General features: G+C 41.8%; 2 protein-coding genes across 2 annotated transcripts in view; one reads left to right on the plus strand and one right to left on the minus strand.

Moving 5' to 3' along the window:
* Nucleotides 1-5,098, plus strand: part of LARP1B (La ribonucleoprotein 1B) — a 116,563-nt gene extending 111,465 nt beyond the window's left edge. The window contains exon 21 of the mRNA XM_039540143.1: nt 5,022-5,098. The gene's annotated coding sequence lies outside the window, so the exon portion shown is untranslated. The remainder of the gene's footprint in view (nt 1-5,021) is intronic.
* A 442-nt stretch (nt 5,099-5,540) lies between these two features.
* PGRMC2 (progesterone receptor membrane component 2) lies at nt 5,541-27,127 on the minus strand. Its single transcript, XM_039540157.1, has 3 exons — nt 26,491-27,127; nt 7,421-7,576; nt 5,541-6,683 (listed from the first exon to the last, which is right to left on the minus strand). The coding sequence occupies exons 1-3, from the start codon at nt 26,894-26,896 to the stop codon at nt 6,586-6,588; spliced, it is 660 nt and encodes a 219-aa protein (XP_039396091.1). The 5' UTR covers nt 26,897-27,127; the 3' UTR covers nt 5,541-6,585.
* Between the last annotated feature and the right edge of the window lie 575 nt (nt 27,128-27,702).

A 27,702-nucleotide genomic window follows, 5' to 3' on the forward strand; every position in this document is an offset into this window, starting at 1 on the left:
TCGGTTTAAGTGACCACAACACACTATTTCTGCAGCTCGATCGCCTTCCTGACTATTGTGCAAGAGAGATTTGTGAGTGATAGTATCAAATCTTCTGCTAAAAGGCATGCCAAACCAGCTCAGGAAGGACTTGGCTACAAGGAATTTGCGGTATGGGAGAACTTGCTCCTCACAAACAGTACTGCTGATGCTCCAAGTCATCTCAGTATTGAAGGTTCATTCACATCTAAATCCTGTGGACACTATTGATCCTGTACTGAGGAAACGTATATCACTGGCACCTCCACTTCAGAGAGTCCTAAGTACCCAGATCTACCAGTCAATCTGTACCAACACACACTCTATTATTCTCAGTACCACAGGCTTCTGCTGCAGACACTCATCGGGTTTCTGCGTAGATCTGCCCAGTACTGCAGGAATTCAGATTCATGGTACTGTAGCCTATTTCATCCCCAGTACCAACTGGTTCCCAGGTACCTATGCGAGCTGTCAGATAATCTGCTCCTCCATCTTTGTCTATGCCTGCCCCCTTTTCTGGATTGTGGAGACAACAGTTCTTCTCATTCAAAATATTCTATCCAAGGTTCTTTTGATCATCTACCTCAGCCTGACTTTCCTGGAGCTCTCTCCTCAAGGGACACTTCAAGACATAACTATAGTAACACTCACAGCTATCATACCATCTCTAGATCCTAGGGATTGGTTCACAACCCTTAAGCTACAAGATACATATTTTCATATTGTGATCCATCCTTCTCACAAGAGGTTTCTGTCATCAGTCAAAAGCACTTTCAGTATTGAGTGCTTTCCTTCAGGCTCTCTACTGCCCCTGGGATGTTTGCAACGGTTATGGCAGTTGTCCCTACTTCATCGCTGGGAAGTCAGTCTTCCCTTACCTCAATGATTGACTGCTTAAAGGATGCTCTTGCATTGAGATCCAAGTTGCCATCAAGAGAGCTTCAGCCCTGTTCACTATGCTAGGACTTCAATTCAAAATTGAGAAGTCCTCTCTTATCTGCTCAGCAAATACATCATCTAGACCTTACCTAGTGGTAGACAGATTTCTTATTCTGACACATTTGATTACTCATGTCCCATTGAGCCTTGGCAGCTCCTCAAGTCACATGGTGGCATCTGTCTTCATCATGCTACATGCCCACTTGCTCTTCTGCTGTTTCCAGGCTTGGCTCAGGACATTTATACCCCAACAGACAGTTTGAAAGTTGCTCTGCATTCCCCAGCATGTGCTAGTCTCTCTCACCTGGTAGAAAAATCCACAGAAGATCTGCAAAGGGATCCCCTATCATCCCATAGTTTCAGATTCCTCCCTTCTAGGATGATGAGCTCCCCTACAGGACCATACTGTTGAGGGCAGATGGTCTGCCCACAATCTACTCTTCATATCAACCTTCTGATGCTCATGGCAATCCGATACACTTGCTTCTAGATTATTATAGGGCTATCTAACCTGTTTCCAAATATCAAGGAACTCACCCTGACCTGGGATTTGAACTTAATTGTCACCTCTGATGAAGCCTCCCTTTGAAACTCTGGCTGTCTCTTCACTTTTACACCTATCCCTGAAAACCATTTTCTTTGTGGCTATATCATCTCTGGTTTGAGAGCTGGTAAGTTAAATACTTTGAGAGCTAATCACCATCCTCTGTGCTCTTTAAAGAAAAGACAAGGTATTCCTCTGCCCACATCCTGGGTTCTTACCTAACATCACATCAGATTTTCATATCAAACTATTTATCTTCTGGGGTTTCACCCTCAACCTCATCAGTCTAAGGAGGATGCAGTCCTTCACACCTTGGATATTTGGAGGGCTTTAGCCTTCTGTTTGAACAGGACTAGAGCTATTTGATTTTTTTTTCTGTTGTGGACATGATTAAAGGTACACCTGTGTCCAGAGTCTAAATGGGTTTCCAGTTGTATTCTGTCCTAAAAAGTTGCTAGTGTCCTACAGCCTGTGAGTGAAAACTGTTACTAACCTTTCTGTAGCTGTTGCTCTTCAAGATGTATTGCACGTGTCAATTCCAATGTAGGTGTGTGTGCACCCTGAGCACAGTTGGTAGAATTTTTCCCTGAGTGGCATCTGTCAGGTCAGCTCCAGCGCTGTCTGGTGCCACATGCTCATAGTGCTGGTATAAACAGCCTTGCCAACCCTGCGCCCCCTCAATCACATGAATGTGCTTGTGTGTAGGCATCAGGTTAAATAGGAAGAGATGCAGTTGCACTGCACATGGCAAGAGTGGTAGCTGTACTGTATGCAAGAGACTAGCTGAATTGTTTTTGCCATTGTGCAGGGTTAGACAACACTGATACACCCTACAGCATCCATTCCTGGAGCCGAAATCACAGGGTTTTCCACATGATACAGTAATGGGCTCTACTGGGGTGTGATTTCTAAAGTCTAACAGACTCCACTAATTGGTCTTATTGAACATTAGTTATGCAGGGTCTATATGGACCAATTAATGTGCAGCATGTAGGTGCTCTTTAGAAATCATACCCCTATAGAGCACATTACCCCCACCATGTAGAGAAGCCTCTACTGTAGACGCCCTGGCATAGGCAGACATCCTGTGTAAAAGACGGTTACTCACCTTTGTAACTGTTGTTCTTCGAGATGTGTTGCTCCTATCCATTCCAGTTAGCCTCAACCCCTGGCACCGCCAGTGCAGGTATTACACTCCAGAGGCAAGCCAGCCATACTGAGGCCTCCTTCAGTCAGCTCGGCAGACCGGCACCGATCATGATCCAGGTCCCGGCGCCGTTCGGTCTCACTGACGATCGCGGTCCTGACGCCGCTCGCAGTTCTGGCACCGCTCGCCCATTCGGTACCGGTCGTATTCGCGGCATAGATCGACATCTCGACCTCCAGCCTGGTACACTTGGTACTGCTCCAGCTCTGTGCACCGTGACTTTGGCAGCCGTTCCCGCCACAGACCTTCGAGATCCAGGTCGACCTCCTGGGGGTTGCTAGGGTAAAAAACTTCCGATGAACGTGCACGCGGCGCATGCACGCCTAACTGGAATGGATATGAGCAACACATCTCGAAGAACAACAGGTGAGTAACCATCTTTTCACATGAATCAGGTAGAAATATTAATGTTAGACAACCTTTCAAAAATACATGTTTCTACCATTGACAAAACAGAGCTGAAGCTTCATCCTAAATTGGCACATAAACACCATAAAGACCCTGGTATGAGCCCCTTTGTCTCACTATTGGTGAGCTCCTTGGCACCGGGAATCGGTACCTGGAGTCATATCGGTGCCAAGAGCAAGACCGGGACCTGCGACCAGCGCGGTGCCGGGAGGTCAACCTGGATCTCGAAGATCTGCGGCAGGAACGGCTGCGAGAGTCGCTGTGCCAAGAGCTGGAGCGGTACTGGGCCGGAGGTCGAGATATCAATCTATGCCATGAGGGCGAGCAGTGCCAGGACAGCGATTGTTGGTGAGACCGCAAACGGCGCCGGGACCTGGATCGTGATCCGTGCCGGTCTGCCAAGCTGACCGAAGGAGGCCTCATTATGGCTGGCTTGCCTCTGGAGTGTAATACCTGCACTGGCAGTGCTGGGGGTTGAGGCTAACTGGAATGGATATGAGCAAGCACTCGAAGAAGAACAATTACAAGTTGTCTCTCCCGTTTCCATTCTCTGTGGGGTGATGTGGCTTGATTCACTAGTATGTGCAAAATGAAATGCTGTAAGTGAAACCATACAAACCATTCTATTGTATCCTCTTGTACACCACCAACTAACTTTATTTAGATGAAACTTTTTTGGCATGACAAACTGTACAAGCATTGCCAAAGTATTTAAAAAAAAATTGAGGTACCTGTCAGAGGGATGTCTGATCCACCTAGTATTAAGTTACACACTTTGAGCCTACCCACTCTTGTTCTATTAGGTACAAGTTAATTAAAACCATTTCTGGTGGTTCTCATTCATGTAAGGTAACAACACAGTCTTTATACAGTCAAATTATAGACCAATATTTTTGGTGTTTAGTGCCTAAAGCAATGATTCAGGGGTTTTCCTATAATGTAAATATGGATTTATTGACTAATTTAAATAAGATGTTTAATAGTGCTAATGTACTTTATGACAAGTCTAGAGCTCTAGTCAAGTGAAAGAAAAATCAAAGAGTCATGAGTTACTGTAATACAACTGGTGTTTAACAGTCAAACTAAAAAAAAAGTTCTCCAGTTGTCTTCAGTGTGATAAACTAAACTTTTGAAGTTTGTTAGTGTTTAGGCTTGTGATCAAGTGAGTTTAAAGGGAGAGTTTTTAGGAGCAGAATTCAATTTAAGGGGTTCAGGTATTTGTTTTATCTGCCTGAGTGATGTATTCTCTCAATTGTACAGTAATAAAGTGTGATGGTGGAATTTGCCACACTACCTTTACCTGCATTTTAGACAAATTGATTGTGCTACATCAACAGGCTTCTACAAATGATTTGTACAGTAGTTAGTTTCTGCCCTCAAGGTGCTGGCCATGAACTCCCTTTAACAGCATCTTGTTTTATAACTGCTCTGGTCCTGAAGAGTGCTACAGAAAGTTCTGGATTAATGAACTTTAATCCCTCTCAGAGTAGCCCTACTGAATACTATTTGTGATAGTGTAAAATATTCTAACTACATATTTAACTGAAATCAGTGGACTTATCTACAGAACACACATGCAGTCTCATTGAAAGAAATGAGCAATAATTTTAATTACTAGAGTGGGGAAAAAGTAACTGGCTTAAAAATGGAAGGCTAAGTGATTATTTCTAATTTCTACAAATAACATATCACACACAAAAGGGGAAAGTAAGACTGAGAAAACATACTCACATCCATTCTTAGTACAGGACAACTCTAACCCATGCTGTTGCACAAAAGAATATATACCCATTGGTGTATAAGGTTCTGGTAGACACAGTAAAGTAACAACTGATTAGGGTTTGCTTGTTCCAAACCTTGTGTAGTCTATTATGTCGTCTTTGTAACTCCTCTCTCCTTTTATAGGATCTACTAGTGCCACATCACTCTAATCAGTAAAGCAAGACAAGCCTTCATAAAATTAAACACCTTTAAGTGGATTGTAGTTTTAGTGCAACTTGACTCTGGCTGGATAACAAAGCAGCCATGCAATTACTATGTTGAAAGAATGGATTAAACAATGAAATTTCTTCAACAGCTAGTTCAGTTGTTTTAGCTAACAGTAGCCATAGCCTGTTAATTTAGTGTGTATTATACCAATTCCCTGGAATGCTTCATTTGTGTCACTGAGTTTATATTCTTGAACCATAATGCATTGTTTACATTTATTTAAACCAAACCTTGCCTGAACAAGTCTCATTTAAGATTTCTCATGAATGAGGGTGTAATAGAAAAATAAGAGCTAGATAGTTTTATTCAATGGCAGTGCAAAAATATTTAATGCCCTAGGTTTTTTTTCCCTTGTTCTACATGCACATGGCAATCCTAAGCATTCTGTTCCAACGTACTGACTAATAGCTTACACACACACAATCTGACAACACATTTGGTATTGTACATGCTTTATTAAAATGGTACTTGTATTTACAGTATCTGCAGAAACAATCCCTCCCAAGTCTTGCAGTCAGACATCCACCCAGAGACACACGCACACACCCTCACTACAGCATTGTGAAGGCTAGGTTCCCAAATATTAGGCAGCTCTTGGGGGCATGATGGGGTGGTTTATTTAAAAGGAAGCATGAGGGAATGTATTTGGCCATCACAATGCTAATTAAGTTTATGTATATTAACATATGGCAGTAACACTGAGTAGTCCTTTTCCATTCTATATACAGAATGACAGCAAGGTTTGCTAGTCAACAGAACATTTTAATTTCAGTCTCAATGGTGCCTATTGTGACTTTGAAACCACATACTGGGGGCTTTCCCTTAAAACAATTCAAGTCTATTTAAGTGAAATAAGGCACAATTAATATTGATTTGATTTAGGGGAAGGGTAAAAGGCAGGCTTCAGCTGCTGATAGTTGCAAAGAAATTAGTTTTGCCAGATCCTTTTGAGAGAAAGATCACTTGTATGTCCTTCAACTCTGCAATGTCATCTCAAGAAAACTGAAGTTTTTCTGCCAGGGCTACTACTGCCCACATACAAAAATTTGGAAATTCACATTTTAACACCAGTTGCAGTGGCCCAGACTTCTAGTATTGATGTACATGAGTAAATATTTTTAATGTGTAAGGAGAAAACATGTGAAACAAAGCTCAACCTGTCCTTTTCTTGAAAAAACTTGCTTAGTCCATACTTACAGGCTCTCTATGTGAACGCTTCATCTTACTTTTTAAAAGGAGTAGGTTTTTTTTTTAAACCTTTTACATCCCTAGCCTTACCACACATTACAAAGAAACTGCAACAAAAAGTTTTGCAGCACAAATAATGCCTAGTATTCAAATCTTCGTTGTGTTATTTTCTTTGTACAAAATCTGTTGAATTTTTTTTGCAGCAGATTAACGTACCCAAAGATGCAGGACATTGTGATGGGGGAATAAGAGGTTGCAGTTCTGAAGGCCCCGACTTTGGTTTTTACAAAGTTCAATCCTGTTTAGTGTGATCCTTGATATCCTCCTCATCCGTATATTCTGATGGTTCTTCCCCAGGTTTTAGGAGTCTACCTACGTAGTCATATTTTTCTGGAAAAGACATTTATGTATCAATTACAATTAAACACAGCTACTTCCACTTAATCTCTTCCCTGTAACTAATGTGCATTAGAGCTCAGGGGTTCCCCCCCCCTTTCATGCTAAGGTTCTGATTCCACATCACTGCAGTCAAAGGAATTTTAAACACTGACAGCAAGATCAGACCTTGAAATATCTTTGTAGGGATTTTCCACTTGTCTACTCTGACCACAACTGATCCAACAGTTGGTGAAAATTCTATCCTTATACCTTTGCAACCCCATTGATTAGCCTGTTGATTTTAGTGTGGTTTGAAGAGTGACTAACCTCCTGTGCCTGATGAAAATAATGCAACTTTTAAGACCAAACAGATCAATACTACACCCAAACAAGAAAGATTAAATAGAATCTACACTGAACATTTTATGACTATAAGGTGCCATATTCTATATTAGTCAGTCACTCCGAGACCTGTTATGGCAGTGGAGTGAAATTCTATACTTCCACACATCATCAAGTCTGAAACATACTACTTACTTATATAAACAAAAGTAATTGAACACACATTACTTTGGGCACTATTAAAATTCCTTTTAAAGATAAGTCAGAATTCCCTTTCCAAGAAGATAAAAATATTGCCACAACTTCTGTACAGTGAGCAAGAAACATATTAAAGCCTCCACCCATCTGTCATTGACAGATCCTGTAGTATAAGTAAGCAATTACATTTTGCTAGTTTAAAAAGTTACCTTTAAATTGCATTTCCCATTCTCTAACACTTTCCATTTGTACAGCATTTAAGTCCGATAGGTCATCATATTCATCTCTGAGTGCATCTTTATCTAGACAGAAAGTTGCTAGTCCCCTGGAGGCATCTCTGCCAGCAAATATTCCATATGGACCCTCTGAAAATAGAAAACAAAATTGATATTTTCAAAGTTTATAGTGAGTGACCTCAACATTTAAGTAACGTGTGTGTGTGTGGCAGAAACAGCAGGGAAAACAAGACTTTACATCATCCCATATTTCTGGAGGAGTTGTTGGGAACAGCAGCGTTGTAATGTTGAGAAGCATTTAGTGGCACTACATCTCCACAATGGGCATCACTCAGACAGACAAGGAAGGCTGACAAGAGAAGCAAAGGCAGGAAAAAAAAATATTTTACACTGCTACCTGACAAGACCAAATCAAAAGTCAAACTGTCATCTTATGTGAGAATCATTTCAAGTGCTTCTGTATTCTGAGGTTGAAGACACATGAGAACAGAATGAGAAAGGAAAAACTTTTCTACTAGGAAATAGTACATACGTACAAAAGAGACCATTTAAGTTTGACTCAGCCCTCAAGTCCTGGCAACATCTTAGAATGGAAATCCATTATACACATGCAACTTAAGTTCCCTGATGTTAGATCACTGAACTCAATTGTGATACCAAGGGTGGAAGAACAGTTTTTTTTAATGTAAAACCAGGGTATTGGTCCAACCATTTCACACAGATCTTTTAAAGAAATGCTTTTGAACCATCAAACTCAAAGTATTCTTATAAAGTTGCCCTAACACAATGAAATGGGAAATTAAGCAATTACACTGATTCGATTCCAAGTTATTCTATAATGAAGGTCTGGACTGCAAGATGTCTAAGGCTGGTAGTGTAAATCAGTTAACCATTTAGTCCTAACTTGAAGGCTAATAACCAACTTACTGCACGATGGAGTCAGGGTCAAGGTCACAGCATGTTAGTGTTTAAAAGGGCATGCAACTGTTTAATATAGGTGGTAATGCTTGTTTATTTTAAAGTTGACTAGTTTTCTAATCCAGTTTACTTTATAAATTTATATTGTTTACTTTTTCCTTTCTCAGGCAGAGCAATGAAAGTTGATGGAAGTTCATTTTATTTTCAGGTTCTCTATTCTACCACATTTGGGTTTCAAATACTGCAGTAGCGTCTTAAATTTTTTCCCATTCACAGCTATTTATTCCCAGTCAGTCACGGAAGCTGATCTACTGGCCTTATTTGTAAAAACAAATCAAAGTCTGAGACTAAAACTGAGTTGAGAACAATGACAGTTACTTTTCCAAAAACAAAAGTAACAAGTTTTTTCAACTGCCAATTTCATAAGCACACTTGAAGACTGCAGTTACCTGCCTCTGACCCTTTTATTATTTCTGTGGAGATTACCAGGCACTTTAGTCTCCACACCTATTTCAGAGTAACAGACCAACATTCATAAACATCTTGCCTCTACTTTTAATAGAGTATCCAACAACATAAGAGGAATTTGACACGCAAACAGTTACCCAATCTGGAGTTTGACCTGAACAAACATGGCCATAACCTTTTCCCTACAGAAAGCTAGTTGATACAGTTAAATCAATCAGTCTCCAGCATGGCAGTGCAGGTAATTACCACTTAGTGCAGTAGATGACCTGAGGAACCATACAACTGTGCTAATGAAACTTCAAACTATCAAATAGAGGGCTACTGTATGGAAAGCAAGTCTGACACTCTGATGGATGATTTCCTGTTGAGGTTGGTACATAGCTTTCCAGAATTTATCTTAACTCGTTACACTTTTAAAATTCTGTTTTTGCCCTCATCAATAAAATTCCATTAAAAAGTTTCCTTTACAGACAGAGAAGTAACCCAAATGTTGCATGATTAAAAAAAAAAATCAAATAGTTATACAAAAACTTTGATGGCAATTTGTTTAATGTTAAGTGGCCAAGTTCCTCAAGCACAACGCACTTAACATAACCTTTGGGAACTGTTAGCTGTAGAAACCAATAAACAGTTACATACTACAGTTTGAAGCACCAACTCTTTAATGTGTAGCAAACAAAAAAAACTACAAACCAAAATGTAAAAGTTAGTTATTCAATATATTTATTTTTCATAGAAGCTAACTGACATTACTTTGTCTAGTATAGCTATGTGGTATACTAAAGAGCTCATCTATTAGTGTACTGTCATATGCAGAATACAAACATTTTTAAGATGTATAAACCAGACTTGCCAGCTTCTCCCCTCCACTAAGGTTCCTATATACACTTGTTGGTTCTGAGCTCCTACCATTCAGTTGTGATCCTGCTAATATGTTAGCAGCAAGTACTGTACAATATACAGTAAAAGCTGTGTTATCCAGCACTTTATCAACCAGAAAGCTCTATTAACTGGCTTTTCTGATCTCTCCCAATACAAATATTCCATCTAGTAACCAGGACTAGTATACTGCCCAGGAGGTTATGCAGTGGCACATTCTGCATTCTACTTTTATGCAAAAGAGGCAGAAGACAAGCAAGCAAACTGATATCAGGGATTTATTCAGAAAAGCAGCTTCCAGTGTGTCTCATAGTGTCATTACAGATTCAGCCCAATGTCCTACACCTTCCACATCTATAATGTTAATTGACAATAATAATGATCCTGAGGCACTGCAAGATCCTGAAGTGCCTTCTAAATCAAAGATTAAATTATGTTCAGTAGTTTTAGTGTTAAGTGTATTTTTAGTGATATGAGTGTACGCCATGCGCTGCCCATAGTAATATGTAGTGTCATAAAATAACCTAACGTATAGAAAACTTTACCTGTATACACCTAAGTGCTTCAAGAAACAACTACTCTGCAGCGCAGTACTACTACTGGATTGGTGAATACCTGTATACTGTACTACAGTATTTTATACTTTATTCATTTTATTGTATTCTAATACTTTGAAAATTGGTACTCCACTGGTAAATATAACTCAGTTAACCTGAATATTTGATTAACCAGCACCTTCCCATCCCCCCAACATGCTGATAATGAAGTTTTTACTCTACATTGTTACAAATTTATGCCCTTTCTCAGGCACCAAGAGTGGAGGGGAAAATATGATTGGACTACTCTACCCAATATCTGCCTACAGTCCCAAAAATCACTGGATGTTTCTGTTAAACAGATCAGCAATAAAACATTCATATTTAAATCAAAGCTGTTCACACCACTCCGATCTCATTTCTGTCAATCTGAAGACATAGCAGTGACATCAGTTCATATTCACACTGCTCTCTTCACAAACATAACAGCAAGAAAGTTAAAGTTATGTGAAAGCTTAGATTCTTCAAAAACTGGTAATGCTGCCAGATAAATGCTGGTACTGCATTACCACATACCAGCTCAAACAAACCTTTCTGCACCAAGGTATTTGAAAGGGGGAACACCACCCGATTTAAGTACACTACAGCTAGTTAGCTACCAATCATGTAGCTAAAAAAAACAAGTGTTTGAACCAGATATTCAGTACTCTTACTTCCACAAAAAAGTTTTAGATGGAAGAGCACTCTGATGGAATACCAAGACTGATTAGAGAGAGACCCAACTAGTTCAGCCCTTATTTAATCTTAACTAATAAATGCTAATAGGCAAATGGCAATAAGTGACTAATCTAAACCCTAAAACGTGGGCTTTGAATTGTTTATAATCCCACACTACTAGAACACTGGAGAATAGAAGACAGAAGAAGTTGCATATGAATGGAGGAATGTGATCATGAAACTCTACATGCAAAGCTAATACTTTATTAAAGTCACATAGCCTATTAACTTCTGTTATGTATGCAGTACTATATGTACTGATTGCCTGAAGCTTATGAATCTCAGCACAGAGGGTACTCAGGGAGCTTTGCCTAAACAATTATGACCAACTATACACAAAAAGCATTACAAGCATTTAGTAAGCCAGAATGGGAAAAAACCACCAACTTCTTGTATGGCACAAAGGAAAACAGAGTGCTTTTAAAATAAAGATTTCAGTGTGAAATAAAACATTACTCCAAATACATTCCAGAATGCATATATTTTAAATTGTACCCTGGAAAAAACAATTCAACATGCACGATCACCATTTTCTTTTCAACAGTCAATTTAGACTTAACACTGAAACAAATGATTGAAATGGCTAAAAACTGAATGATTAATATTTTGCACGCTACCCAAGAAGTATGCAGAACTCAATATATCTATTAATAGCCTTTAGCCTATTGCAGCATTTTAAGTATTAGTCTGTAAATAGAGCTGAAGTGACTTAAAAGGCCAAAGCAAAAGGGGGAAGGCCCCATGTCACTGAAGCAGGAGCATCAGAACCAATTTCTTTAAAGACAATCCTCCTGAAGTCAATCTGCAGTACTCCAATACACCTACTTAGAACATCACTTAGTCCTTGAAGTTCTGAATTAGAGTACAAAAAAAACAACCCACACATTAGAAAAACATAAGCCACTATACTACACAAACTTCATTTCTTGCCTCATACGATATGGTGTCATAACTCCCTAGAAAAAGCAATTACTAACTACAGCCTACAGAATGGAATGACATTTCAGATTTTTCTTTCCCAAAGTTAAAACAATGTTTCTTTCCCTACTGAATGTTTCAATTAATGCATTACCTACTTAAGTAACTTAGGCTTTCAGTATAAAGTCAATGTCTTCTAATGGGAATGTGTAGACTGACATGTCTAAGCAAAAGTTTTGCAGAAAGGCTTTTGCTCCATGTATCTAGAGTAAAAACTTACCAAGGTTTTACAAGTTTTACAGCTGTTTCTGTAAATTAGGAAGTTTTATGGTTCTTTGGAAAGCTCTGTGCCCCATTTCCCCTATCTGTAAAGCAGAGATGATAATCCATCCCTTCTCTCACGCTTTGCCTGTCCTGTCTATTTAGACTGTAAATTATTCAGGGCAGGGGGTGAGGGTTTGAAAGAGGGCTATAAGCAACTAGAGGTTCCATTGGACATACTGTAGTATGAACAAACAGAAAAATGTTGAAGGAGCTATTTCCAATATCTAGCTCTTACATAGCACTTTTCATGGAATGTACTTTTCAGTACTATTTCACTGAAATAACTTTGTTTGTGAGAGGGTAACATCAAGCCAACATTGCAAAGGTACATGTATTTCCACATCACCTCCTCCAATCCCAAAAAGGCTTCTCTTAATATACTGTATTTAACAACCCTGCTCTATTTTGGTACTCAGTAATCCTAAATCAGGAAGGATATGAAAAAGAAAGAGTATACAAGGGCATTTGTGACATGATCTACACAAAAATACTGAATCAGATTAACCACTGTTGTGTTTCTCATGAACACAAGAAGTACAACACTGAGCATGCTCCAACAGCCAAAAACTCATTAAGACTTGAGCATCAAATTGAGTACTGAAACTTGACCCAAAGTGGACGAGTATAGCCATCTAGAGTAGCATATTACAACCTGAATATCCTTTCCTGTAAAATATGAACTTGGGTACAAAATCCAATTCATTCAAAACATGCTCTCACTCTCTCTCTCAGAAAGTTATATGCCAATCACAAACCAATCATTTCAGTAAAAGTTTGTATACTACTTTTGAGTCCTTTGCAATGTAATCTGGTATAGAAGAGTGCAAAAACATGTGCTTGACATCCTGGTGAAGAGTTGAGTACAAGAATCCAGATGGGCAGACTGACAGCTAGACATTCAGATCTAGTTATTTTATACCAAAAGCACATAAACCAAGATTTCCTACAAAAAACAAAGCAAATATAGCTAAGAGTCTTAAGAAGCTAATTTCTAAAAAACCAAAACAAGATAAAGGGTCACAAGTGATGTAGACTATTTTGCAAAGGGCACCTACATTACTATAAACACTAGGGCCAAAACATTTAAATGTGTTCATTAATTTTAGATGCCCAGCTTGAAATAAGTAGGGCTGAGCACCCATAGCTCCATCTGGACTTATTTTGGATTTGAGAGTGTTCTGCACCTCTGAAAATAATCAGCACTCAAAAATCAATCACATTTTCTTTTATATTTGGGCCTACTGCAAATATGACCCAAGGAACATTGGCTGTATTTGAACAACTCACAGTTGTAACTAGTTTTAATCTTCATCTTGTGAATTAACTGTATAACAACTTGTACATGGAAAGGCAGACAAGACACCAGCAATGCTGGGCATTTGGTCCAAAAATAATTGGTAAAATTAGTCAAATATTGTTAAATAAGTGAAAAATAGTCAAATATTTTAAAGCACTAGTTTATTAGAATAATAACAGTAAAAAAAAGAGCAGCAGTTTATCGTATGCAATGGGCTTAGCCTTACATAATTATACCCAATTACGAAAAAGTTACACTGAGTTATTTTAACTCAGAAAAGTGTGAAAATTAAATGGAGTTCTAAAAACAAAAGAAATATTGTTTTTGGCAGTATTAAGTTAGCATTTCAATGCGAATGTTATTCAAGACTGAACAGTTACAAAAGAAAAATAAAACAGAAATAGACTAAACAGCAAAACAAAAGAAAAGTCATTTTTAAATACACTTATGGTAGGGTAGGCAGCAGAACAAGTCTTCAAGCAACTTAACAGCTGTATATCTTTTCTGTTTGTGTTTGGGAGGTTAAATGATTGAACCCTTGTCTCCCTCCCCTGACCTTTCTGAGTTAACTTCTGTATATTTGTCTACTTAGTTTAGATTTTAAGCTCTTCAAGGCAAGAAGTGAGTCTTAACTCATTTAACATGCTTTATAAGCCAACATGTATGCTGATGGTCTGGTATACAAATAAAGATATACATACGCTTGTTCTAGAACCCTGGTTCTCAACCAGAGCGCCACAGTGCTCCCCATGGGTCTAAAGCCCTAAGCCCATGGGTGGAGTTCAGGTGCCATGGAGCAGGCAGATGCGCTATTCCCGTCTCCTGCTGTTGGTGCCCAGGGATGCAGCTGCTCCTCACCTTCCAGACCCCTTTGACTGCTCATGCAGCTGCCACCCGGGTGGGAGAACCCAGCTCCGGGGCCAGCCGGCAGCAACGATGGGGGGGAGGGCTCCCATCACACAGCCCCTAGCTACCCCTCTCCCTGCACCACCCCCTGTTTCACTGAGCTGCTAGCTAACCCCTGCCTGCACCCTGAGCAGTTTTCAAACTTTTTGAGCTGAGCCCCTCCACTCCGCAGACACCCCCACAATGCTCTCCCCCAAATTCCTTCTCCAGCCCCCCCTAAACAACTCTTTCCTCACTATACTGCCAAGCTCCCAAACTCTAAACATCATGGCTGGACCCCCAAATTTTCCCCACCCCTTACCCTCTGCCCACATGGGCTAAGTGAGGGGGCTGTGTTTTGTGGGTGGTGTCTTGGCTCACTGCCACTCCCCCAAGTTGTTAACATCTGGCAGGAGTGTCTAGAATCCTAGCTCCAAGCCCCCCTCCCCTAAACCGCTGTGGGGGCAGAAGGGAGGCGAATTGGGTCTGAGGATGTCTCCAAACCAAGAGGGGGCGGGGGGAAGGTGGTCTCTAGGTCACAACAGGCCATCAAGGGTTACAGATAGGTCCTATGCCCTTGATTTAATGTAACAATGCACTAGACTACTGCTCCCAGACCATTGATGTGGACCAACCCTTTAGGCGTAACCTTGGATTGTTCCAACTAGCAATACAGGAAGTGGTACAGCTCAGGTATAAATGTCCATACCAGCAATTGCTGGAGTGCTGTTACCAACCATCAAGGAGGAAGATACAAGTTGTGTTAAATTTTAATCACAATTTACATTCTTCCATTTTTCTGTGAAGCTTTGTTTAGCTAAAGCATTGGTAACCAAAAATTCCAGATTGAAAATACTCTTGGCATTTAGACATTGTATACAGCCACCTGAAATAGCCTTATCTAGGACTGAGGCTAAGAAATTTGAGGGGATGGAATTCCTTAATGAAATGCTGACAAGTCAGAAGGAAGAATAATCAGGTTGTAAGATAGGCTACAGCATCACTACTACATGTAGGACACGTTATACTTCTTTTAATCAAGAGATGATAATATAGGGTTATAGTAAGGGAGCAAATGAGCAACTGCCAAATAAAATAAATTTAGCTGTCATACTAGAATTTCCTCTATTACAGTTGTAATTTGCTTTCTATTCCAAACCAGAATTTGAGGATCCCTCTTAAAAAAGTTTTCCGCCTCAACTTTCTCATATAGTGACTATAATAAAGATTTTTGGGGATAAGCTTCAAATTAGATAAAGCCTTGTTGAGATAGGACTTTAAAAACAGCCAATTTCTGTTTTCAAGTTTACCACCACAGATGGACCAAGTGGACTTGTAGGCTCTAAAGTTTTGTTTTGTTATTTAGAGCAGTTATGTAACAAACAAACAATCTACATTTGTAAGTTGCACTTTCACAATAAAGAGTTGCTCTACAATACGTGTAAGGTGAATTGAAAAATACTATTTCTTTTGCTTATTTTTACAGTGCAAATATTTGTAATAAAAATTAAAGTGAAATGTGTTATTTAAATCAATATATTTGAAAATGTAGACAAAACATTTAATAAATTTCAAGTGGTATTCTATTATTAACAGTGTGATTAAAACTGCAATTAATCGCAATTAATAAAAAGCCCTACTTTCTTCCTTTCTCTTAATATCTTAGTTGCCAGTCATTACATTTGTAGGTAACTTTTTCTGACAAGTGTGATTAAATTAATGTTTCCTGAAAAAAATTTTCTTGGTGTATTTATATGGCCATAAATAGCTATGCATCTTGTCTCCCTATATTGAAATCTCTTCACCCTGAGTGTTTGAACTTCTATGATTTTTTCTAATCTCATTTATTTAAGATGTAGCGTGTACCAAATGCTCCTGCCTGCCCTCTACCACCTAAAAATAAGTGTGATTACCTCACCCACATTCACTTTGGAATCCAGTTTAAAGAAAAAAAAAATCACCCTTTTAAATAAATTTACGTAAGAACATAAGAATGGCCGTACTGGGTCAGACCAAAGGTCCATCTAGCCCAGTATCCTGTCTTCCGACAGTGGCTAATGCCAGGTGCCCCAGAGGGAATGAACAGAACAGGTCATCATGTGATCCATCCCGTTGCCCATTCCCAGCTTCTGGCAAACAGAGGCTAGGGACACCATCCCTGCCCATCCTGGCTAATAGCCATTGATGGACCTTTCCATATAGTCTTGGCCTTCACAACGTCCTCTGGCAAGGTTTTCCACAGGCTGCCTGTGCATTTTGTGGAAAAAAAAATACTTCCTTTTGTTTTAAACCTGCTGCCTATTAATTTCATTTGGTGACCCCCCCCCCCCGTTCTTGTGTTATGAGATGGAATAAACAACACTGCCTTATTTACTTTCTTCATACCAGTCATGATTTTATAGCCCTTTAATCATATCCCCCCTTTAGTCATCTCTTTTCCAAGCTGAAAAGTCCCAGTCTGATTGATCTCTCCTCATATGGAAGCTATTCCATACCCCTTATCATTTTTGTTGCCCTTTTCTGAACCTTTTCTAATTCCGCTATATCTTTTTTGAGACTGGGAGACCCGATCAGCACACAGTATTCAAGATGTGGGCGTACAATGGATTTATAGAGAGGCAATATGATACTTTGTCTTATTATCTATCCTTTTCTTAATGATTCCAACATTCTGTTAGCGTTTTTGACTGCCACTGCACATTGAGTGGATGTTTTCAGAGAACTATCCATAATGACTTCAAGATCTCTTTCTTAAGTGGTAACAGCTAATTTAGACTCCATCATTTCATATGTATAATTGGGATTATGTTTTCCAATCCCAACTATACATATAAAATGTAACAACCAAAAAAAAATCCATGACCTTGCTCCAGCCTTCCATAGATCTCTCTCTATTCCCAAACAAATTGAGGGAGTTTGAGAATTAGCCTGTCCCCTGCACATTCAGCAGTGAATAACTACTTTCTCTGTAGCTCCTGTTGTCAGGAACTGGTTTCCTGTATCTCTCAAGTTCAGTTCCAGTGTCAAATGAAAATTTAGACTAGCAGGCAAGACAAGTTAACAGGCACAGGTAAGAAGAAAATTCAGTGGTGCACGTAAAATCCATCTTACCGGTATGGGGGGGGGGGCTACGTGACCTCCCCACGTGACTCCTCACTGCCCAGCCCAGCACCCCCACGCTCTCCCCATCGCCTCCCCACATCCATCCCATGTTACCAGTGGGGTGGAGAGGGGGGACCTCTGTCCTCCTCCCGCTGTGCCAGAGACTGGGCTGATGTGGCGAGGCTAGGGGCCAGCGGTACAACCAATGAAGGAGCTGCCAGCGTTCTTCTTTCCACGCTGCTCCTCCCAGCAGGGAGAGGAGCAGAACCCTCAGCCCTGCCCCCCAGCCCTCTCCTCCAGCAGGGCTGCTGCTGTGTCTTTCTGGTACACTGTACCGGCTATAAATAGCTTGCTGGTATGGCGTACCGGAGCGTACCGGCCTACTTGCACTGCTGAGAGAAATTACCAGAGTATTTTCAGATACAGTTTATATGAAAGATGCTATACAAAAGAAGTTGCCTCAGTTAAATTTAACTCTTTACTTGGAAGCATTCTGTTTCTGGCAATGGATATTTTTCCGCTCCAAAGTAATAGTTTAAAAAAAAAAATGACGACGACATACACAATTCCAACCTTTTTGTTGCTTTTGATTTTTTTCTTGAACATGATCAACCACAAATTCTAAGATACAAGATGAAATTTTATACAAATTGTAAAAGCAGCAAAGAATCCTATGGCACCTTATAGACTAACAGACATTTTGGAGCATGAGCTTTCATGGGTGAATACCCACTTCGTCAGATACAAATTGGTAACTTACCAGAGAAGACACTAGTGTCAGTTTTAGAATTTCCTGAAACTAATTATTTTTAAGTTGGCATATTTAAAAAAAGTATATGGAAACGCAATAGTTGGGGTACTTCACCTTATTCAGAACCTAACCCTACCAGTTTGTACACTACCCATGTATGCAATTATTTCAATTAACTGAAATATTAAAGTCTTGGATCTTAGTGGTTTGTCCCCTCAAACTCTGACTATAGACTGAAGTTCTAATCTGAGCTGGCAACAAATACCTAAATTAAAATAAGTAATCAGTATGCACAGAATGACAGTGGACAGTAGCAGTTTGTTGCAAGAGGTCAAATGGGATGCTGTGTTTGCCAACAGGAAGCTTATGTTACTGTTGTAACTGTTTGACTAACATTCAATTAGAACAAGTTGGTAAACAAGGAAATTATTTTATGTTGCACAGATTTCAGTCACAGATTGAAGCAAGTTCCATTGATAGCTTCATATCAACCTGGGTCTGGTCATTCCACCAGATGTTAAGAGAGAGTTGAGTCTGCAAATTCTGACCCTGTTTCCCCCTCACTGTACAACACAGTACATAGTCAGAAATACAATACCATCCTCACTGGCTCTGTATATCTGATTAGTAAAATACATATCCCTGAAAAGCAGGGTACCTCCCAAGCTTGTGTGGTTAGGCATCTTGAATGGAATAAAAGCCATAAAACCCAACAATGCTAAACATCAAGTTTCCTTTTAATGTCTTCAGGCCACCTGCAACTTGCAAAAATGAGGCTTACAACTCCATCTTAGAATAAATAATAACAGGGCAAAGCTTTTACTCTTGGGGGGAATTCTGCACCAAACAATTAAAAATTATGTGCTAAAAAATTAAAAATTCTGCACAATTTTTTTAAAAAGTCTGCAAATTTTATTTGTCAAAATAATCCAATAGAATCACACCAGTTTCAATTGTTTTTGTAAGTTATTTAAACTACAGTAGAGAAAAAAGTCACAGTAACTGTTCAGCATTTCCCAAACACATGAAAGTTAAGTTACAAATACTTGGTAACTATTACCATGCATTCCAGTTATAATCCTGGATTTTCATTTAAATTACATTACAGAACACCAAACAGGAAAGAAAAAAAGTAGCATGTCATTTTAAATTGCTCAGACTTTCACACATGAAAGTCATACAGTTTTGCTAATCATTGTCCTGGACCTATGTGGGTACTCTGGTAAGTGTTTGGTTCTGATTGTCCCAACATTTTATTGACTGCTTGGTAAATGTTGACCATATGAATTTGCCTTTTAAATGGGTAAGTAAAAATCTAACCCCACTGTGCCACTTTGGCACAGGAAAAAAAGTGAGAAAGCACATAGATCTTCCTAGCGGATTCCCTTACTGTCATTTATAAGGCTTTATATCACTATGGCAATGTAGGGGCCTTAAAACTTGTACAGGTTTTTATGCTCCCAGGGGAACTGACTGAGCATGTGAACAGTTAGCTAACAATAGAATAACAATTTTACTATACACACAGGTTGCTACATTTCTGCCTCAGAGAATGAGATCAATTAATCATCAACAGCAACATTAACAAAATGTGGGGGCTTTTTACAAAAGCTATTTTCTTTAACTTAAAAACAAATAATTTTCAGTAACATGATACTAATATTAATAAAGGGTTTTTTCAATGCTCAAGTAGTTCCATTTTACTAGGCAGGCAGGCAGCTACATTTCTGCCTCAGGGACAGAGCCTTCCTCCTGCATAACAAAAAGACCTACCCTCCTTCACGCCCCTCGAGCCGCAGTATCAAGAGAGAGGGACAGAGGTGTCTCTTGCTTGTTGGCCAGCCCCTCCCCCTGACAGTGATCAATGCCTCCCCGGCAGACACGCCCTCCCCCCCCCGCAGTGATTTGCGTCTCTGAAGCTGCTCCAGGGGATAAGACGCATGTCTCCCCCGCAGATTTCTTTTGCGTTTTTCTATGCAGGGGGCACAGAAATATGCAGGCCATATGAATTCTGCACCCCTGCATGGGCGCAGAATTCTGTGCACAAATTTTATTTAGAGTAAACTCTATGTAAACAGTACAAGTGTCAGAAGTCTCCTGTACAGACAGCTTCGAGACTTGGATGCCATCAGACTGTGATGTTGAGGACAAAAACGCTGCACCGTCCTGCACCAGTGGATGAGAGTGCCTTGGGGAAATCTGTGCTAATGCTACAGTGATAAAAAATTTAATCAATATTTTTTTTGCACCAGAGCCACATCAGCAAGGTACCAATATCAGTGGGAGTCAGGTGACTTGGGTTTTATTGACAGCTCATTAGTGGTAGAGCTGCATGATTGTGCAAATTACTTCTGATCTCAGTTACCCCATATGCAAAAAAGGTGATAATGCTTACCCATATTGGGAAAGTAATCACAGACCTATTGATGAAAAATTAAATATATGTGCTAAATATTTTACTTGCTCAACCCTGAAGGTTTCAAGGGACAAGTTACCAGGCTGAAAGCTCTCAGCACTGACACTCCCACTTCAGGGAACATCTCTGTACTAAAACTACATATCAGTAAGGCCTGCCTCTCTCTCAGACACACTTTTTTTAGTTTTCACCAAAAAGGTTATTAGCAATTGGATGTCTAACATTGTGAATGCCAGGGAAAATGAGGTAGAATCAGAAAATAAAACAGGGAAAGAACAAATTAAAAATTACTTAGACAAAGTACATGTCTTCAAGTCACCAAGGGCCTGATGAAATACATCCTAGAATACTCAAGAAGCTGACTGAAGAGATATCTGAGCCATTAGCCAGATCTTCAAAAAGTCATGGAAGACAGGTGAGATTCTAGAGGACTGGAAAAGGGCAAATATAGTGCCCATCTATAGAAAGGGAAATAAGGACAACCCAGGGAATTACAAACCAGTGAGCTTAACTTCAGTACCTAGAAAGATAATGGAGCAAATAATTTGCAGACACCTAGAAGATAATAAAGTGAAACAGTCAGCATGGATTTGTCAAGAACAAATCATATCAAAACAACATAACAGCTTTCTTAGATAGGCTAACAAGCCTTCTGGGGGGAGTGGTAGATGTGGTCTATCTTAACTTATAAGGCTTTTGATACTGTCTCAAATGACCTCCTCATAAACCAACTAGGGAAATACAACCTAGATGGAGCTATTAAAAGGTGGTGCATAACTGGTTGGAAAACCATTCTCAGAGAGTAGTTATCAGTGGTTTACAGTCAAGCTGGAAGGGCATATCAAGTGGGGGGTCCTGCAGGGATCAGTCTGTGGTCCGGTTCTGTTCAATATCATCATCAATTTAGATAGTGGCATAGAGAGTACACTTAAAGTTTGCAGAGGATACCAAGCTGGGAGGGGTTGCAAGTGCTTTGGAGGACAGAATTGAAATTCAAAGTGATCTGGACAAACTGGAGATATGGTCTGAAATCAATAGGATAAAATTCAGTAAGGACAAATGCAAAGTACTCCACTTAGGAAGGAACAATCAGTTGCACACATACAAAATGGGAAATGACTTCCTAGGAAGTCGTACTGTACTGCATTAAGGGATCGGGGTCGTAGTGGGTCACAAGCTAATTATGAGTCAACAGTTTATCACTGTTGTGAAAAAGAAAACATAATTTTGGGATGTATTAGCAGGAATATTGCAACCAAGACACGAGAAGTAATTCTTCCGCTGTACTCAGGACTCAACTGGAGTAGTGTGTCCAGTTCTGGGTGCCACAGTTCAGGAAAGATGGACAAAGAGAGGAAATCAGCATGTACCAAACTTTGGTTTCACTGGGAGGGAGTCACTGCAATTTCTGCATTGAAGCTTTTGTCCAGCAGGCATACAAACAAGACCATAACTTCTCTAGATACGGGGCCTGGAAATCTACTTAGAGCCAGGTGTTTCTGAAGTATTCTGAGCCATCTCACTTAGAGGCCTCAAAAACAATCTGTTTCCAATCACAGAGTATCTTCAGAACTGGGAGATACCCCATATCATCTTCCAAAGTCTTTTCAGTCAAATCTAGGGAAAAAATAGGAGTAAGACAATGCATTCTGACAACCTGTATGTCACCAGAGGCAAAAGAGTACTCAGCATGATTCAACAGAGAATCAACACTTTTTAAGGAAACAGATAGGATGATAACCCTTCACAGATAAGCACTGAAGCAACTCCTAAGAGCAATCTTGAAGTTAGACCACCGTTACCAGGACATGGTTCAGAGTACTAAGGCACGTACTGGAACAGGACAAATTAGTCAAAAGATACAGTACCATCCTAAACAAAACCTAAGTTCACAAATCCCCTATCCACACCCCCACCCCTAACTGCCCCCTGGGACCACACCCCCTATCCAACCACCCCTGCTCCCTGTCCCAACTGCCCTAACCCCTATCCACACCCCCACCCTCTGATAGCCCCCAACTCCCTGGGGATTCCCACACCTATCCAATCCCCCATATTCCCAGTCCCCTGACCGCCCCCCCCCAAACCTCCACTCCATCCAACCACCCGTCCCCCAGGACCTCCCGCCCCCTTACCAGCGCTGCTCAGAGCAGCAGGAGCTCACAGCCCCGTCGCCTGGCCGGAGCCAGCCACCCTGCCCGGGCTGCCCAGCAGGAGCAGCAAGCCAGAGCGCTTGCAGCATGGGAGGGGCCGGGGGCTGGCCTCCCTGGCCAGGAGCTATGGGGCCGGGCAGGACGGTCTTGCGGGCTGGATGTGGCCCACGGACCGTAGTTTGCCTACCTCTGTTCTACGCACATATGTGCTATATTTAAATGCCCATGCTGTCAGTTTAAAAAAAACACAAAGAAATACATAAAATAAAACTATTAAGCAAAAAAACAGAAGAAAAAAAATAATATATCTATGACATAATTTACTAAGATTTCTTCATTTTGTTTACTGCACATTAGACAGAAGATATGATCAGGTAGTACAGGCCCAGAATTTGTGAGGATTTTACAATACGCAGTAATAAAAATGTTTTAATACACTTGAAGTATATTAAAGAGGTTTGGATGTATACACTATACAGCAGTATTTGCAGCACAGACTTTATATATTACTACTAGCAGATAAGAACCAGAAAGTGAAGCTGACTAGTCTAGTTTCATTATTTGGTCTCAAATTCAAGAGTAGACATCAGGAATGCTGAAAAGGAACATTAGATTTATAAAATTTGTTTATCAGATTAGTAGTAAAAGAGCTAACAAGGTTTGTTTTCTTAAATAATTACACATTGTTTAACCTGACATTGTCCCTTTTGAAGAAAATGGGCATCTCCCATCTCTTCACACAGAGAAAAGAGGTGTCATACCTACTTTAAAAAAATTCTCAAGGTGCTGAGTTGGCCCAGGTTTTCCAACATACCATTGTTTACCGATGATTTTCTTGACTGATTACAACTATACATTTCTTCAGCATAGTTTGAATTGCCTTGTGTACAATGTTAAAAGTTACCCACCTCACTGGCAAAAAAAGGTATGAAAGCACAGGGTGTGTTTATAAAACAAGCTTCAGTGTAAATATAGAAATTCAACACTAACTTCTTAGGGCTTGTCTACATTGGCGATTTACAGCACTGCAACTTTCTTGCTCAGGTTGTGAAACACTCCCCCGCCCCCCCCGAGTGCAGCAAGTTTCAGCGCTGTAAAGTGCCAGTGTAAACAGCTGCATTCCCAATGCTGGTAGCTACACCTCTCACGGAAGTGGGTTTTTTAGAGCGCTGGGAGAGCTCTCTCCCAGCGCTCTGCCATGACTACATAATCCACGTTAAAGGGCTGCCATGGCAGTGTTTTAGTGTTGCCTGTGTAGACTAGCCCTTAGAGACACAAGGTGGGTGAGGTAATATAGACAGTATTTGGTCCTGCCATGAGGGCAGGGGACTGGACTCGATGACCTCTCGAGGTCCCTTCCAGTCCTAGAGTCTATGAATATCTTTTGTTGGAGCAACTTCTGTTGGAGAGAGAAACAAGTATTCAAGGTAGAGTGGCCCCTCATTATCACCTACTACCCCATACTGAAACCCATAGGTGTGTCAACAGCAACTCATACTCAATGGGGACCCCATCCTGAAAGAAATTGTTCCTGAACCCCCTCTGCTGGCCTTTAAACCACCCCCAACCTTTCCAAGCTCAGCATCAGAGCCAAGCTCCCCACAGACCAGGGCACACCAAATCAAAGCAACATCAGACCCTTCCAGAGCAACAGATTCAAAACCTGCAGACATATCTTCACTGCTACAATGATCTAAGCCACTCCATCCCCAAGCACACCCTTCAAGATCCATGGATCCTACATATGCCTATCACAACATGTGGTATACATCATCCAGTGTACTAAATGCCCCAAAAACAACTATGTGGGTGAAAACAATCAATCACTATACTCTCAAGTGAACTCCCACAAGAAAATGATAAAAGATTAAAAACACCCTATCACCTGTGAGTGAACACTTTTCACAAAGCTGTCAGTCCTCATCCTCAAAGGAACTCCACAGAACACTTTCAAAAGATAAGCCTGGGAGCTTAAATTCCTAACTCTGCTAGACATGCAAAGAATCCCGTGGCACCTTATAGACTAACAGACGTTTTGCAGCATGAGCTTTCGTGGGTGAATACCCACTTCATCGGACATGCATCTGACGAAGTAGGCATTCACCCACGAAAGCTCATGCTGCAAAACATCTGTTAGTCTATAAGGTGCCACAGGATTCTTTGCTGCTTTTACAGAACCAGACTAACACGGCTCCCTCTCTGAGGCTGTGGCTACACTTAGCGCTTCAAAGCGCGTAGTCAAAGCGCCAGCGCTGGGAGAGAGCTCTCCCAGCGCTGTCCGTACTCCACCTCCCTGTGGGGAATAACGGACAGCGCTGGGAGCCGCACTCCCAGCGCTGGGGCTTTGACCACACTGGCGCTTTGCAGCACCGCAATTTGCAGCGCTGGAGAGGGTGTGTTTTCACACCCTGCTGCAGCGCTGCAAATTTGTAAGTGTAGCCAAGCCCTGATAGTCTGCTAGACATGAAAATCATGGATTAACTGGAGACATTGGATTTATGGCTCATTAGAACAGTTTGTAACCCACTAACCCCTTCTTTTTGTCACAGAGGTGCTAACAGGCCCGTATACTTTGAATGGTCCCTAGAATGTGTGTTAACTACTTATGCTAAACAACCTGTTCCACCTTGCATTTAGCTGTCAGGCTCAGAGTATCATTCCCAGAACTGAAGAAGAGTTGTGTGCTCAAAAGCATGTCTCTCTCACCAACAAAAGCTGTTCCAATAAAAGATATTACCTCACCCACCTTGTCTCTCTAAATATCCTGGGACCAACACAGCTACACCTCTACATTTAATTTCATAGATTTTTTGCTCCTGAGAAGTAAACTTTACAAGCAATCTCTGCCCCCCAGAGATTAATAGTTTAAACTTGTAAAGGCTACATAAGTAGTGCTGATACCTGAGCTCTTACAAGCCAATTATCCTGAGGTTAAGATTTGTAGCATTAAGAACAGAAGAGGTCATTTGCACCATGAAATAAGCATATTTTCCATGCGTTTTCCAGCTGTTAAAGCTAGAACGAAGTCAAAAAGACACCATCAACTTTCACTTCAACCCACCTTCCATTAGGACAGATTGAGAAACGAAGTACCACACACCTACACTAAAGTAAACACGAACAGAGACGGTTAGTCCCAGTTCCTCTCAGAATTTCAACTATTTCACAGACGCCCCTTTACATTTCAGTCGGCTCAGTGAGCAAGAGTGTTAACAGCCAGGACTCTAGCTGCAAGGCCAGGAAGGGGGAGAGAGCAGGGTCTGCAAGAACCTTTCATATGTGGGCGTCCCAAAACAGCACTCGGCTATTTTAAAGCACGCAGCCCACGGGCGGGCAGCTGGTTGAGATGAGAAGCATGAGCTGTAGCTTTCAGTTTGGAACAGCGAACCCCCCGCCCCCGCCCCCCGGCCGCATGGATACGCGCACGCTCTGCCAGCCCCACACCAGCCTCACAGCGAGCAACCTGCCAGCCAGAGACAGCCGAGGCGGAGCACACGGAGCGCCTGCTCCCCGCCGGGAAGGGGAGTTTGGGCAGAGCCTGAGCTCCCCCCGCTTGAGGGGAGGGATCGTGCTGCGCTTGGGGGCGAAGCCGCGCCCGCAGCCCCCGCCGGCTCCTCACCAGGCCCGTAGAACTTGCTGCCTTTGGTCACGTCGAAGACTTTGCCGTTGACGGCCAGCAGGATGCGAGGGGTGCGGGCCCCGTCGTACTCGTGCAGCTGCTCCAGCGTGAAGTCCCGCCGCTTCATGCGGGGCAGGGAGGCGGCCTGGCTCTGCTGGGCCGCGCCCCCCGGGCCGCTCCGTTTCCCCCAGCGCAGGTAGAGCCGATAGGCCGCCAGCAACACCAGCGCCAGCAGCCCCACGTTCAGCAGCATCTCGCCGCCCACAGCCCAGCCTCCCGCCGCGGGCGGCTCCTCTGCGCCCCCGCCCCCCAGGCCACCACCGCCGTTACCCTCAGTTCTTAGTTTCCCATCTCCATCGTCCGCCATCACTACCAGGCCAGCGCCGGCTCCGCCCAATCCGGGCATGAGGGAAGAGCGAGGGGGCGAGGCACATTCTGACACCTCCTCTGCTCGCTCCGATTGGTCACCGGCAGGACACGTCACCCTCACAAGCTCGCGCCAAACTCACGAATAAGAATCAGACACGCCCAGTTGCTTAACCGCCGTGGCTCGAGACTCCTGCCCAAGGCGCGAGGACGCGCCCGAGACACGCAGCCGGCCAAGGAGGCGCGCGCGAGAGAGGGAGCGAGAGAGAGACCGGCATTGATCTGTGCCCGAGCTAGACTCGCACAGCTCGCTGGGGCGTGTGCGAGATTCTGAGCCACTGCGCGAACCATAGGGCAATCACAGGGGAGCGCGCGAAACGTCGAATTAATGCGCGAGCCGCAGGCGGATTATAAAGTCGCAACCTCGGTCAGAATTTGCCCCCTCCCCGGACTCTTAAGGTGGCGCACCTACTACACTGAGCCCCGTATTTAAGGGTGTATTGCAGTCATTCACCCACCCCCTCCGTTATAATAAAGGTGTAGGGTAGCTTTTCTCCTCTGGATATCGGCTCCCTAGCCCTGGGGTGGCTTGGTGACTCTCCCTTTTACCACTCCAGAGGCTGGGCTAACGCTCCAGATTAGCACCTAGTGAGGGCAGCAGGGTGGTGCAGGGCTTGGAGAGTTTTATAGGGCAGCACTAGGTGAGGACTTTGCAATATGTAGCCATAGCTATCTCCACTGTTCTGATGATTAACACTGCCTGTAAGACACCTTTCAGGGTCCATGGATCCGACACATGTGGGATACATTGTCCAGTGCACTAAATGCCCCAATAACGATTATGTG

Source organism: Mauremys reevesii, linkage group 5 (assembly GCF_016161935.1).
Source record: "Mauremys reevesii isolate NIE-2019 linkage group 5, ASM1616193v1, whole genome shotgun sequence".
In the NCBI taxonomy this organism is placed as follows: Eukaryota; Metazoa; Chordata; order Testudines; family Geoemydidae; genus Mauremys; species Mauremys reevesii.

Bases quoted from the DNA above. Each gene is read 5' to 3' on its own strand.
- PGRMC2 (XM_039540157.1), bottom strand. From the start codon at position 26,896: ATGCCCGGATTGGGCGGAGCCGGCGCTGGCCTGGTAGTGATGGCGGAC. The intron at 7,577-26,490 runs GTGAGGAGCCGG...TTCTATTTTCAG, and splicing joins CAGCAAGTTCTACGGGCCTG to AGGGTCCATATGGAATATTT. The intron at 6,684-7,420 runs GTAACTTTTTAA...TGTCTTTTCCAG, and splicing joins ATGGGAAATGCAATTTAAAG to AAAAATATGACTACGTAGGT.